At 43.0% G+C, this 15,965-nt stretch overlaps 1 protein-coding gene across 5 annotated transcripts in view; it reads right to left on the bottom strand.

The window, feature by feature from the left end:
- stim1a (stromal interaction molecule 1a) overlaps positions 1-15,965 on the bottom strand; it is a 44,792-nt gene that overhangs the window by 10,692 nt on the left and 18,135 nt on the right. For all 5 annotated transcript variants that reach the window (XM_023838853.2, XM_023838856.2, XM_023838855.2 and 2 more), the window contains exons 5-8: positions 12,170-12,284; positions 9,191-9,302; positions 6,627-6,742; positions 2,606-2,783 (exon numbers count right to left, since the gene is read on the bottom strand). In XM_023838853.2, the coding sequence (XP_023694621.2) occupies positions 2,606-2,783; positions 6,627-6,742; positions 9,191-9,302; positions 12,170-12,284 (521 nt within the window). The remainder of the gene's footprint in view (positions 1-2,605; positions 2,784-6,626; positions 6,743-9,190; positions 9,303-12,169; positions 12,285-15,965) is intronic.

The raw sequence follows: 15,965 nt of genomic DNA, 5'->3' as shown, positions 1-15,965 counted from the left end.
GTTCAGACTTTTACCAACATAAACTCCTGCAGGAGAGTTACTGCAAATGCTAGATATTAACCTCCCCATTCGCTCTCCACCCTGGTAATCTCATCGTGGACTTTTTCTGTCTTACCTTCTTACTCCGGTGTTATCAAAGTTTACCGACATTGCAAACTATGCCATTTGTCCTGCTATTGGCAACAGCAGGTTAGGTGAAATAAGGAATTTTGAATTTGTCCCATTCCGCAAAATAATAAAACCATATTTACAAATCTTTGTGTTCTGCCTGCAAGTTATCACACCTGTTGGGTGACTGTCTCCCCGTGCCCTGAAAGCCTCTTCACCAACCAAATCGAGTAATTTCATGCATAAATGTCTGACATCAGAGCTATTAGCGAAAGAATATTGTGAATCAGGGAGAGATTCTGTTTCGTTGCATCACCATGGCCAAACGAAGGTATTCTGAGCATCATTTTCAGCTACTTAAACAGAAACAGAATATTTGGGTTCACTTCAACAGCAATTTAAATTCAGCAATAAGAATACATCTAGATTTAAATGGAGGACAAAAACAAAATTAACGAATGAGAAGACAGAGCGATTTATTATTCTGCAGGGACTCATTTTAGGCGTGGTGCCGTGGAGCATTCCCAAGGCTGCATGGGGTGATTAAACTCCAGTGCAGCACAGCTGACTGACAGCCCCAGTGGCAAACGTGTGTCACCCACCACAGCGGGCTGGAAAGGGCGAGGCTAAACATTAGCAAGAAGCTACCCGCGAATATCGCACTTAAACGCCTGATGCGTCTATCCCTATGATTTAGGGCAATTTATATTCCAAACAGACAGACACACATACTGTAATTTTAGCATTCTGTCAGAAAAACAACATGTTTTTGTTCATCTCATGAAACGCAGCAAATGACTATTAGACTGTTGAAACTTTTATCGTAAACAGGGTGACATAATTAGACATGCTCCATCTACATGTGGATGCTACTCTTGTGGGGGAACATTCTTTTCTTTACGAAATGCGGTGTAACATGCAACAAGTTGCTTCATCTTTGACACCACCTTGGCATTAATAGAAAAATAAAGCACAAAATCACAACTCAACAAACATGAACCGCAGCTCTGCCAGCATGCCGTTCCCCAGCCCTGCCTTAGCCTAATCCCTCCTTAGCCCTTTCTGCCAGGAGGAGCTAAAAGAAGATGACTCTGCTAAAGGGGCCACTTGAACTGGACATGGGATCTGCCTGAAGGCTCAGCCAAGCAGCAGCTGAACCCTGAGCTCCGGGGACCAGAACTCGACATGCCGAGTGACAGACCCATGCCATGTGCAGTCACCACAGCAACGGTGACGTCCCGTGCATGGGCGGCCGGCCGGCTTCCTTCCTACACCTAGAGAAGGGGTTTCCTGTTTACTAGCACAGCACTTAGTTCCACCTGGCGAGTGCCTTCAAACAACATGGGAAAGTTTCGTGTAATTGACCAATCATCAGGAGGATGATGCATCAACAAACAAATCTCCCTGGCCAGTTGAATGAGTAGAGCCAACCAGAAGTACATCTGAATTTCCCCGTCCTAGTGGCTAACAAATAAAAAGCAAGCTAAAGGAAGCTAAAAGAAAAAAATTAGGCAAGTAAAGTAAAGGAAGCACTGGTCAAACTTCAAAGGAAGCAGAACCGAGCCCCACTGGCCTGTAACAGGAAATGTGGTGCAGGCGGATACCAGCAGCAAAAACCGACAGCTGGACCTCCTTTCCACAAGACGGGCCCCAGCAGCTGCCGGAGGCAGGCGTGAGGAACCCGTGCGAGCGCCCACACCTAGGCTGTTCCTGCGCTGCACGGAGAAGGGGAATTATCTAGAGGAAGACACACTGACCCACAGACTTTCAGCTGGAAAACACAGGAACTCTACTGCAGGGACCGTGCATGAAGCATGAAGAGACCCCCAATCCGTGTCTCCTCTGGCTAGTTGCATAATGCTATTAACGTGCTCCTAAAAATAAGGAGTGAACCTCATTGTTCACCGCAATCAGATCAGATTTAAACAACGAACGATCTCCTTCATTTCTTCTCCATTTAAGGTATCGCGGCGAGCCGAATCGGTCAGATGACCCCCACGGAAACCCAGGGCTGCGATCAGCATACTAAGCCTCTCGCTACACGGCAGTCTGCCTGTGGCATGAGGCTCTCACATCTGCCGCTCTTTGTTGTTCTGGCCCCCATGGCAACCAGACTCCCACACCACCTTGCACAGAGATGTGGAAATAGCTTAACTAAAAACTGCATACAGAAAGAATGTGACAAATTAATTTATGAAATGGACTGTCTGTTAACAGCTCAGGGTTCAGCAAAGGTAAGATCGTATTGATGTGGATGCCCCTTTAGTGAGATCTATCAAGTGCAGATATTCATTAAACATGACATTTTTCCAGTATACTGACCATAAGTTACTTCCATCATTAAATTTACAAGACAGTAAACCTACCTGTAATTGGACCCTTACTGAACTGAAAATGAATAGAACGTAATCTGGACCGCAAAGGTGATGTCAATGAGGAGCCCAACAACCACCCACTCGAGACCTTCCCAATCCAACGAGCAGGTCTGCAAACTCACTTCTGCTGCAGGTCATGTAGGCTCTGCTCGGCCCGTTGCAGGCCCTCCAGATCCTTCATCATCTTGCTCATGTGGTCCTTGGAGTAGCGGTTCTGGATGTAGGCGAACCAGCAGCCGCCCATGCCAATCACAATAGACACCACTAGCATGAAGTCCTTCAGATGGCTATGTCTGTTCACTGTAGGAGAAGTGGGGGGGGGGGGGGCCCAAAGAGGGAGGAACCTCATTAAGAAAGCTTTGTTGCAGGACAGGTCTCTCCCTGTCACAACCAATAATGAGCCAGGAAATAGAATTTGGTTTTATAAAAGCTATGCAGTTAAGAAGGTGATAACACTTGGATTTACATTCTTGTGCAAAACAAAGTTAATAACTATTATCCTACAATACTAATTGCTAAAATAAATCAAATGACCAGAAGAAGCTGGTGCTTCACTGACCACAAAAAAAATAAAATAAAACACCTTACACTTCGCATGGTGAGACAGGAAATGACGCCGAAATGAAACCAAGGACAAATCACCCATCACCGAGGGCAGCCAAGTGAGGCATTTCCGTCGCAGTCAGGGGGCACCGCATATCACGACAGCTAAAGCCAGATTAGCGGATTATTTCCATCTGCTAAAGGCCCACTTGTGGGTGACTGGCCGTGGAAGCAATGAAAATAGGGAGTCGACATATATGACCGAGCCCTAGAGCTCCACATCTTCTACCCTACATAACTCGTTTGATAGAGAACACGCACCAACCTGGACCGGCCCAACAGAGGTGTAAACACACACATGCCTATGTCTCCCAAATTAAAAGCTTCACACTACTGACTAGCCACTTTCATCTCTTTCTACTACAGCCTTTTTCCTCAGTGTCAGGGGATGCCTCCCTAGTGGCGACTGACACGGAATCATATTGCAGACAACGAGACAGCTCTTGATTTATACTGCTATCAAGTCATTCTCACCCCCAATTTAAACATCGCAATCTTGTGAAGTGTATTTTTCCACATAAACATCGCCATTCTGTCATCTAGAGGGCATCTAGCATAAGTATCATCATCATCCTCAACCCACTCTGTTTGTTCACCAATGTGGAAGAAAAATTGGAACCAACTTCTCCAATAGCTCCTAGTTAGGCTACTTGGAATAAAACTCCGGACCTCACAGTTGGTGCACAAAGTTTTCTCCTTTATTCAGCAATCCTGCACAGCACTCCAGTCACACTCTAGTAACCAGGTACCCCAAGCACAAAGAGCAACCTGCTGATAAACCATAAGACCCAAGGACTTAAAAGTCCTGAATGGACACAAATTATTAACAAACAAAACAAAACATTCAACAAACATAATTCTCCACCACTATTGGTCTACCTTAGTATCAGGGTAACATCCACCCATTTTGCCCATTTTCTCAAAACATACTATTTTTCTCTGCTGCTAGACTTGGATATGGATGTGATGTGGATATGGATATACTATACTACGAATATATTGATGCACAACTACGGATACATGATCCTACTTAATCCTACTTATGCGTGTGAGCTACCGTATAACATATTGCGGGTAACATACTGCGACTACTCTAGATCTATGATATTCTGTACTCCTTTAACCAGTTAAGATTGCTTCGATTCCCTTCCTTTCCCTTCCTGCAGATGCATATATTTACAGTACCGGCCTGAGTGGTGAAGCGAGAGGTGAAGGAAGCTGTGGCAATAAGGAAAGGCAGAAGTCTTATTCATCATCCTTTTCTTCCAGGACATTGCTCTGCATATGCCTGCTGCTAAAACCTAATTTCCTGCTCACTCTTTCAGGCTTGAAACCAGACATTCAACCCCCTCTGCCACCAATACAAAGGTACAGCACCAAAACAAGCTTCATATTTTAATGATGGATAGTGGTGCGGCTGCATCCTGTTAACGAACATGTCCCACTCTCTACCTGGAATCTGCGATCCTTCACACGGCCCTAAGGACCAGAGCGTGAGCCAGGCATCCATCACTGTGATATTTACCAGGCGAGCTCACAGCAACCATTCGCTCAGATAGAGGGCGCTGGGCCTCCGCAGCTACTCCTACACCACAGCCACCGGAGAACCAGACGCGGCATTCCTATTCGTAAAGGAAAGGCCTCGCAAACCGAGCCAAGACGAAAGGAAGAGGGAACACCGGCGTTAATTAAGTGAGACCAGCTGACGGCTCACACAATTCCCTGCGTATAAGTGCTGCATCAGGAAGTTGCCTGCGGCCGACAGGATGTCAAAGCGGACATGCCTTACGACTAATTACACTATCACTGGCTTATCAGCGATTTGACTAATTACAAAGCCAGCAAGGGGCGTCCTTCAATTTTTGCCGTTACCCATGGGATAGCGGGGAGGCTCTGACAGCAGTCCCCATTTCGAGTTCACTTCTTATTCATGGTGCCCAGAACAGCTGCTGCAGTGGGCCAGCCCATCCCTGTCTGTGTCAGTTGGGAGTCCACAGCCTCTCGCTAATGCTGTCACTTGCAGACTGCCCCCCCACCCCTCCCTGGACACTCTTGGACCAGCCCTCCCCCACCTTTGTGGGGGCAGCCAGCTGGGACACTTCAGCCAGCGGGAAATGAACAAAGCAGGCTCCTGTCATTCTGCTTCTTTCATCTTTTTCAGAGACACTTCTCTTCCATACAGTCTCCCCCCTTAAAGTCACTGCTCATCCCCTTTAATCTTTTGTGTTTATTAGTTAATCTCTGCTCTACTTTATTTGTGGCTCTCACTTTAAATATTAAATCTATTAAAAAAGAGGTAAATGCTCCTTAATCTTGAGTTACATTCGTGCTCTGTAAAATCTCATGGTAATTTCCTCTATAAGGCATTCATTCAGGACGATGTATCCCGGTCTGAGCAAAAATACACAAAATAAAGCAGGGATATTTACTGGATGATTACAAATGACTCATCGAGTTTTCTGGCCTTGATACAGCACGGGGTAATAGCCTGAGCCCCCTCGCCGGTGGGACAGTACCGGTATCACGGAGTCCTGGCATACTGCTTGAGGACAAGCAGGAAATGACAAGACAGAGGCAAGGAGCAGGGAGAGTCTAACCCTCCTGCGAGTGACCTACGACCAAGGCAGGCGGGGGTGGCGGTTTCGGTGCCAGCGCGCCAGTGGAGCGTGCTCTGCATACAGAGAGGCTCCGGCTACAGGCAGTTTCTCCCCGAGAATCTCAGGCACCAGAAGGACAGGGGAGGGCACCGCCTCTGGGCCGGCTCGCCTAGGCCGACGACCACTCCTGCACGTCACTCACTGAATGCATTTCTATTTTGCTGTTTGTGGAATCTTTTCTGTTTTTACTTTGCCAGTAAACCTGTCAGAAAGACTAGACCTACACAAAGAGATGGGAATGAAAATAAAGTTACAAATAAAACAAACAAACAATCTGGCAGACTGGCTTCATCTTTAGCAGATACCATTCCCGTCAAAAAATCATCCTGACGCTACAAGGACCGCCGTGCGCCTCCCAGGAAGCCGCTCCCGTGTTTCCCAGCAGCCTGTCGGAAACATGACCGAGCGCCATGGACAGGGCTGAACTCTAATGACACGTGCCAGTCACAAGTCACATCCTTCCCCTTTCTGCACCAAGGAGATAAAGGGAGTGTTAGTCAAGCAGCCTCAGGAAATACGACGCATTATCTGCCTCGTCCCTGCGCCTCTTTGGCATCTGAGAAATGTACAAATGTGAATGAAACGTAGATTAAAATAAATGAGTGAAACAGAAGCCATGGTCCAGCACAGCCCATAAAACATCCCTCTTTCTGGCACTTTCTTTTACTGCTTCACTATTTTGCTCCAACACAAACATTAGGATGTTGCTTCCCAACATAAAACAGGCGTTTTAAACTTCCGAACCATCAACAACTGCAGCGTATGAGTGCTGATCCTCTCCAGCACCAAAGAGCACCAAAGGGGGGGGGGGGGACATAGTAAAGAAGGTAGCAGTTAAACCCAGCCCCCCCCCTTTTAGCCCTTGGTATAGCGAGCCACTTACTGAGCGGAGCGCCGAACAGCACAGTGTCTAGAGCCTTCAGGTGCAGCTTCTGAGCATGACGGCGGTCCAGGATTTTCAGCACCGACTGGGTCAGCGTCGTATTCTGTGTGGCAAGCCTGTATCAAGAAGAGTACAGTGACTATTCTACTGCAGGGGAACACACACAAACACAGGATTGGACTATCCATCAACTTCCAACACTTAGGAATATTTCTTTTTCCAATAACGACAAATTAATGAATATTTGCCTGTTTAATATCATGAAATAATACCTGCAGTAAAGTCAAGTGTAAAAACACAAAAAAATCCCTTCTTGCTTAGATTCCAAATATGGCCTGCTCCAGTTGCCCATTATGCCTCCCCAGTTACTGCATGCCAAATAAATAAGCAGAATGACGGTATTTCACTGGAGAACAACATGACTACATTCTTCTAACATACTTCCAGGCACTTGAAGAATCAATGTCAATGTCTACATACTCCACAACAAGGATGGGTTAGCATTAGCTCTGTTTGGACACAATTAATTTTACTTAAGGGGGGTCTGTATGTAGCCAGTTAAGTGATTTGTCAGGCTGATTTGAACAGTTAAGGAGGAGAATTAGAGGTAAGGAGCCCGCACTGATACAGCGCGTTACCGCACCCACCATGCGACAAGCCACCTCAGGAATGAGAACCTGAGTGAAGCCATGCACCGGGTGATACCTCAGCACCACATTATGGACCAGTGAGAGTTTTTTTCCAGTGGCTAGAGTGCCAGTCCTGCCACCAACCCCCAAGTTTTTCTCTAAGTTGGACAACCTCCTCACAGGGCTGGATGTAAATAATGTCATACCCAGGACGAAGCAATTACAGGTTAAGGACCTTGCTCAAGGGCCCAATGGAGTAGAATCACTCCGGACATTCGTGGGATTTGAACCAGCAACCATCCAGCTGCTGCCACAGATCCCTAGTCCCAGAGCCACACAGAGTTAAAGAAACGTGTAAATTCTCCAATGGATCAGAGAGAGGAGATAAAACGAATCCCATCTGATGATGTTAATGTCAGAGTTAGTATGTCTATAAAGCAAATGACAAGAGGATTTTCACTTCTGCATGACCTATCCCTTTAACATACTGGTCATACATAGGAACAGAACTTTTTCCTCATACAGTAGCTTACAAATTGGTGTACTGAGTAGTGATGTTCTGCTCTACACCTGTGGAAAACCTGACAAGGTCTCCAGGAGGAAACTAATCCCTGTTGTCAAATATTTGAGAAGATGTATAAAATCCAAAACACATCTTGAAATTGGAGTTAGGGGCAGAATATCCCCGCAAATGTGAATATTTGCAAAAACTATATAAAAACCATTATAAAAACTGCAAAATTAATAGCAATGAAAGGTTTTAAAGTTACTGCGAGAAACATGAGATATAATGGTCACGGAGACAGGTAAGCCATGGCTGCGGCTGGTCACGGAGACAAAGATGTACAGCATACCCAACCAAGATCCCACATTTTTTCAATTTACCAAAAATAACTTAATATTAAAGATAAAGAATACACTCACACTAACAAATACTGAATAACATTAATATTTATATATATGATATGGTTTTATGTAATCTAAATCATTTTTAGTATTGTTTATATAGCTATTTTTGGGTCATGCGTCATCTGAAAGTTTCAGATTTTTCAGTAAGTTCTAAAAATATTCCCATAATTGTTCATTGCCAACTCGTGAATAAGCAAAACTGCAAATGTCAAATTTGTGAATCTGGAGGGGTGACAGTATTTGTGCTCTTCCTGTTCTCTAATAGGTTGACAGTTTGGCCTGAAGATTACCTCCACTGTTTTTTGCATGAGCTCTGCATGTGCTTTCTGAGCCAACCAACCATTTTGGTCCTTGCTCACTCGCATCGCAGTGTGACGCATTTGTGATAAACCTAAAAAATGTCTTTCACTAGATGGAAATGTTTTGGTTCCACAGAGAAGATATTAAGCAAAAGCAAGTGATTTGTCAATACCACTATGTTGGTTGGCACAACTCACAGCAACAAGTGTACAAGAGAATCTGATGCTGATATTAATTTTATAAGTACATTTAGGTTGTTATGGTTCTTAAAATGTTCTGGAAATTCATGTTCAGTGGAATGTGTCCTTAATGAAATTTTAAGAGAATTGCTGGTGTACCAGTAGAGACTTTTTGGTGAGTAAACCAGATCATGAACTATCGACTAAGCTGTGCATCTTTGTCTCTGCACTGACATGACAAGAAATTATCATGAATTTTAACCTTTATATGCTAATTCGTGCCTCATTTGTGGTATAGAGGTTAAAATGCGCGGTAAATTCATGTTATATAAAATATGCAAGCATTTGCACTGTTACCACAATCGATTGCCACATGCGTCACTTTTAAAGGGAGTGCGTACTTGTGTATCGATTATATGCATTCCTGTCTATAGTTTATACTGGGTAAATTTTTAACTAATGTTTTGTTTTATACATATCGTAACAATCTCAAATCTCTTTCATTCATTCATATCATTATGTGTCTCAATACACCAGGGCCTCATACCTGGGCATGACACTGCCATTGAACTGCATCTTCCGGAAGGTCTCTGCATACTGAGGCAGCTCCACGTAGGTGTTGAGCCAGTCCTCCACATCGTCCATTGTCCAGTTGTACACTGTTGGTGAGGAGAGAACAGGACTCAGTGTCCCAGCATCTCTACATGCTTCACCAAAAATCCCATTACTGGCCATAGGAAAATACCATTTCAGATTGACTCACCGCCCCAAAATCTGCAGGACAAACACTCTACAGTATCAGGACTAAAGAGGTGAGGATGGAATACTCAGGTCATCACCTTGCAACAATTCATATTAGGCTGCATGATTCTAAAAAAAACATGAATCAGATTTTTTTTTTTTTTGCTTAGAATCGACATCACGATTCTCTGTAACAATTTAATTTTTCTCAAATTTAAATATTTATGGCACTAAACTGCAAAAGGAAACAACAAAACATTATTGTCCCAAAAATATGATTCATCCAGGACCAGCATATCAACTTCTGGCAGCAGAAAGGAAACGCTCAACTGGCCATTCAATTAGGGTAACAAAAACAGCCATACTAAAAGTTCCAGTTCTAAAAGTGCCACTGAGTTACTTTTTTGGTACTCAGACACGGACAATATAAGTTTTTCCTCCATTTCGTTTTCTGTGCCCGGTTCGGTGCCGTGATTCTATTGATTGCGAGACAATGCGTCACAGCTCGCACCGGTTCATCTTTGACCACAGTGCTCGCACGAGCTCCGTGAGCGGCGCGCCGCACGGAGCGCAGCGTAGCGTATGCCGCGTTCGGTCTGAAACCGGCTGTAGCCTATTAAGGACCATATACGCCTGATTATGGTAGGGTTGGAACGAAAACATTCTGGCAGGTGGGGCGCCAGGAACAGGATTGAGAACCACTGCTTTACAGAGAATGATGGGATGCTTGAGACTCTCTGGGGAAAAGTAGGAGCGCTTGTTTTTATCCAGCTGATGTAATACAATGCAAAAGAACCATTGTAATTTAGAAATAAGATCGCATAGAGGTGTGAATCGAGATCAAAGACTTTTTTACGATTAATTGTGCAGCCCTAATTTATATGTAGGAGTATTTCTACTAATCGCCGAATTGCACGGGCACGGAAGTGTGCAGGGGAATCCTACTTGGAAACATCAGTGACAGCACATTACAAACTCCAGGCAAGGACATCAGCAGGCCATTTCCTCAAGACAAACAGAGAAGGGAAGACCTATCCCAGCAGCCTCACTGGCAGACATCTGCATGGACTATTGCTGCAGGCTGCCAGCTGTCTGTCCTGAGCTCTAATATGACGCTGAGTAAAAGAAGAAAATATGCAGTAAAAAAAGGTCATACCCTTATGTCAGAAGCACACAGAAATCCATCAGGACTTAACACACGTCTCCCACACTAATATCTGCCCTCATCTTCCAGCAGGTCTGCATTACTTCCCCATTCTCCAGGGTTTTGCAAGTTTACAAAACATAAAATCTTAAGTCTTTTTACAGACTGCTGAAAACTAAGAAAAGAAAAGCAAATGGGTGGCTGCAACCAGCAGAAATATCTGAAATGCAGGCTCCAAAACGTAGATTTGTGTTCTGGTTATGTGTCAGTTATGTTGGATCTTTGGATAAAATCATACCTTAAAGTTGTATACTTGTTGTATAAGTTGTATAACCTGACTACTCATTAGCTAAATACTTAGCAGAATTCATTAACATTCTGTGTAACTGTGAAGTTTTTGTCAGCATTTATTAAAAAACATCCATGATGATGAACCTTCTGTTCAACAAAGCAGGGGATGATTAGATAATGTTAGCTAGCCAAGATAAACCTTTTTTCCTTATTATGGGCTACTCCACAAAGCAAGTGCAGACCAGTTAGCCAAGAAAGTTTAAAAGTTTCTACAAAATATGTTGTCAGGTATCCCGACGACTGGCCACATATGAATCCATGGTGCACTGGTCCTTCGGTAAGTTGTTCAGATTCCTGTCAAGTCCAGCTGCCTTTAATTTAAGCAGATACTTGTTTGTTTTGCAGTGTCCCCCACTAAAATCAGCAATGTTGCAACATGTTTTGCCACTCAGTCCCTCTGAAGGTTCCGGTGAGAAAGTCACATCAGTGCATACCCTTTATAAGCACCCACTCCCTTCCCAGGGGAAATCCAGGGGTGATACCCTTCTTAGATTTAATTTATATATCTCATAATGACGCACTAACAGCACATTTTTCCTTTCTCAATAGCCCTGTGACGATATCACACCCAAGAAGTCTCTCTTTAAGCCAGGGTTCCAGGTTCAAATAACAACACTCTCATTGCTGGATTAGATTACAGCAGTCTCATTCCTGGGATTCAGATGTCACACTATTGACTGTCCAACTCTGCCCTCATTGTTGGGTTACAATCACACATTATCTACACCATTGAAAGGGCTAGCAACTGTATAGGACCATCAGGAAAAAAGCTTTCCACAGTGAAATTGAGGAGGTGTTGGCGTGACATGGATTTGCCCAGTAACGTATGAATGTGGGTGTGACTACAGGTCATGTGTGTGTGCTATCCATAGGGATCAATTACAATTTGGCAGCTGCAAGTCGATTAAAAACATTTCTCAATCAATTAATTCATATTCCAAACAATTATCCTGGTCAGGGTGATGAGGGCCTGGAGTTTATCCCAGACGGCACTGGGCACAAGCCCGGGTACACCTCCTATTGGATACCAGTCTATCGACACACGCACTGCTTTTGACAATGTATTTTATTTGTCAACAATAAAATATTCATTGGCAGGGAAGTGCATTTGTGAGAAAATGCTGCAAGTTTATGAGGGCCAGGGAATTTCTGAATGATAATCAGGTACTGCTTTAAGAGCTACCCAAAAGATGTCGAAATACAGTGATAATGACCAACCTCCCATTCATCCAAGATAATAAAGATGATGTGCAAGACCTATGGATGTAAAGAAAGAAAACAGAGGTGTACCTTCAGAACCCTTCCAAGCTTTCCATAGGTCCTCCACACTGATGAATTGGTCATCCCCGTGGAAGGTGTTGTGCTTAGCCTTGGGGTCATGATAATTCAGGTCCTCCCTCAGGAACTGTGGTATGTGGATAAGGACGAATGGGAAAGTAAAGACAAACAGAGTCAAGTTAAGCAAACATGGGGGGGAGGCGGGTTTGCTTCAGTTCTGTGTGTTGAGCTCAAAACGAACACACAAACACATTGGCTAAATGACTGAACTCAGACTTGACTGGGCCTGAGTGGAAGCCGAAGTCTGGGACCTTTAGAGCCGACGGAGTGTTTGCATGTGGATGGCAATATATATATATATATAAGGATATATATATCTCTATCTGTCAGCTGACTGTTTGCTCATGCAACAGACAAGGACAGACTTAACAAGAACTAGCATAACTGATACAGAGCAAACAAGTTATTTTCCTAGATGGCAAAACGAATAAAGGGGTAACAAAACTGATATTCACTTCCAGTCAGATATTTTACAAGCCATGAACAGAAAGGATCAGTTTTCGGATATAGAACCAACACAATATAATACATCTGAACACACACAAACAAACAAAACAAGCAAACAAATAAAAACAACAAGCCTCACAGGCTTGAGTACAGTATATCATTTTATTTTTATTTTTTTTACAGACGCTGTTCTGGGTCTTTATTTTACTACCCATATAAGGGAGTTAGCTGTGTATAAAAAATGCAGTTTTGGGCTCCATAAGCTAAGCAACTAATCCAAAAGAAAAAACCCACAATCAGGTTAACATTAAGTAAGTTTCACAGAAATCTAAACACTTCCTCCCACATGACTTCCTCAGGCATTCTCCGCTTCAGAGAGTTTCCAGTGTCACACGTATACCAGATTAAAGTCATTCCCTACACAGATATGACTTGTGAACCGTTCTGCTGTTCAGTCCGTCAGGTCAGTAAGGTCCCCATTTTGCTGCTTTTGCTCACATGCCAGCTGTATACTGCAGCTTCCTTCACACCCAAACAGGAACACAAATGGAGCAAACATATGAGAAGCTCTGGGGTTGAAAGCAATGATTGTACTCCGCTGCGATTGTGCCACCGGCGATGGGAGACAGGGTTGCTGCATATGCTCTGCAGACAAAGTATCCACTGACTGAATGACAGTGAGATCGCATACTGAAAACTTCCTACAACATGGATGTTCTAAGAACTGTGGGGGGGGGGGGGATCCAGAGTTGTCTCCAGCTTGAAATGTAGCTCCCTGGCAGTAGGATATATAGGCTGATGGGGTCTGAAACTGAATAAATCTGGGAAGATAAACAGACAGACATCCTGCACAAAATCTTAACAGTGAAGACATTCTCCCATAAGACTGTCTTTATGTGAAATTCTTACCTCTAGACAGGATCCACACAGTCTTTCTGCAATTTTAGTTCATTATTAAACACTAAGATTATTATCCCCTACTTTAACAATATAGCAAATATGCTCTATAAATGTTATAAATTGTGCTGTTTCTGCTCCTTTGATGCCTTTTTAAAAATCTCCCAAAAGATGCATATCTGTTATGTACTGAGATACACATTTATATTTGTTCCTGTAATTTTCAGATGCATTTGATGTCACTTGCCTAAGTTGTCCCAAAAACTTGTGCCACGGCAGACAACTGGGACTTAACAGCTTACATTTGGTGTTTACCTTTAATTGGGCATGAAAGAAAATGTTTACATCGTTACTGAACCAGAATTCAGAAAAACCTCTTAAAGGCCCAGTGTACAAAAAGATACATTAAAAAGCAATAATCTAGAAATTGATTTATAAATGTCAAATACTAACATCTGACAGGCTGTGAAGCTGACAATTTTGGGAGGGTGCTATTGACAAATGCTTGGTTATCAAAACTTGTCTTTTTTTCGTTTTGAAAGTATACATTTTATGAAATTTTATTTTTTACCAGCCTATATTGTCGAAAGTGACAGGGATTAGAGAACAGGGTCAGACAATCCCTGAAGCAACTAGGGCCCAGCAGTGAAATCACTCAACCAGCCATGGGATTTAAATCAGCGACCTTCCTAACCTGCTGAGCCACGCACGGCCAAAATGCAAATTTCACGTTTCCTTCGGGGGGCATTTAATAGTCACACAAAAACACCACGTTAAGCCGGTATCAAGCAGATAAGCCTCTCATAGACCATAACTTGTGTCATACATTATCAACACTGAAATATAGACAAACCAAAAAAAAAAATATCAGAATCCAAAGTAATTTCCACCAAGTTCACAGCTGTGCATTTTTTAATCCAGTGTTTCTCAAACCAGTCCTCGAGGAAGCCCTGACGGTCCAAGTTTTCACTCCCTCCAAACTCTAAGGGAAGCAGTAACATGAAGTATCTCTGTGTCCCAGAGGATTGGTTGGAAAAACACTTTAAATCTGAATTAATTTTTAATTAAGGTTATTAATCAGAGGGGCAAAATCTTGATTACATAGTAGTATCTCAATGTTATTACTGCTATAGTATATACTGTACATTGAGCTTTCTGAAATCGATCCATGTATCAATAAGTACAGGCTTCAGACTAAGAGGAGTCTCACTGTGAACTCATTATCTTCTAGGTCAAGATCCCCCGTGTCCCTAGGCATGACACTGTCTGCCACAGGTTTTCTGGGTTAATTTAGTAACAGGGACAAAGGAATGAACCAAGAAGCCCTCGTGAACAGACAGGAAATGGCACATATGCAATTCTCTCAAGAGCTATAAGAATGACTAAACAGAATTAAACTTGTTGCTAGCCCCTATCTGAGTATTTTCATTTATGTGCCCACCCAATCAACACATGTAGCTGTCTAACTAAAAGTAACACAAAACCTACACAAACTACAGTGTTAAACAGAACAAAGAAAAACATGAGCACTGATGTCACAGGCAGAGTCCAATAATAAATAATAATAAAGGTATCTACCATGAAAAGCTCAAAATGCAACATCCACATCTGTACCCATTTGCATAAATGGGAACAGATTCCAAAGTTTGGTTCAACTGTAATACAACAAAGTGCTTAATAGCTAAATTCAAACAAAACACAAAGAAAATGATTAAAACGAAGGTGTTTTCCCCAAATCCTACTGTAGCATATTTTAAGGACATAAAATATACAGTTTTGCAAGCCCGCCTTTCCTGTAATGCTTTTCAGCAAATGAAAACAGCAAGATACTTTAATGCCAAAACGATTCATTCAAGCACAATAATACCATTAACTGGAAATTAAAGCGGCTGTTTGTTCACACTACACTGAACCGTACTTTCTGGGCTGCTAATCTGTGCCGCTGATACAATTAGGGCATACTGTTATGTTGTTAAACACGGAGGCTCTCAACAGGAGAGTGCAGCTGAACATCCACTCCAACTGAGATGACTTGCTAACCTATTCAACGCTGATTCTCCAATTGAAGAAACAGCAGGTTATTTTTGACAAATGGGTCACCTACCATAGAACATTCGAGAATGTGCTATGGAATGTCACTCAAAAGCTGACATGCATATATTCCAATTACCTTCAACTGTAGTGCACACAATATAAAGTAACTCCAGATTTCATCACCTAATGCGGCTTCAGCGAACAACTTTGGGGAGGTCAAGGTTTGACAGGACTCAAATAGCTCCCAGAAGCATAGGAAATTCAGAGAGCTACTGACCTCATACAAATATGTATGTATGTTGATGCTTCCATGTCCCACTCTCGCCAGTGTGGGGAAGCAATAAAAAAGGCGAACAGAATGTTGGGTTAT

Source organism: Paramormyrops kingsleyae, chromosome 17 (genome assembly GCF_048594095.1).
Source record: "Paramormyrops kingsleyae isolate MSU_618 chromosome 17, PKINGS_0.4, whole genome shotgun sequence".
Taxonomy (NCBI): Eukaryota; Metazoa; Chordata; class Actinopteri; order Osteoglossiformes; family Mormyridae; genus Paramormyrops; species Paramormyrops kingsleyae.
The sequence above is the reverse complement of the archived record's forward strand: the minus strand, read 5'-3'. Positions and strand labels throughout refer to the sequence as shown.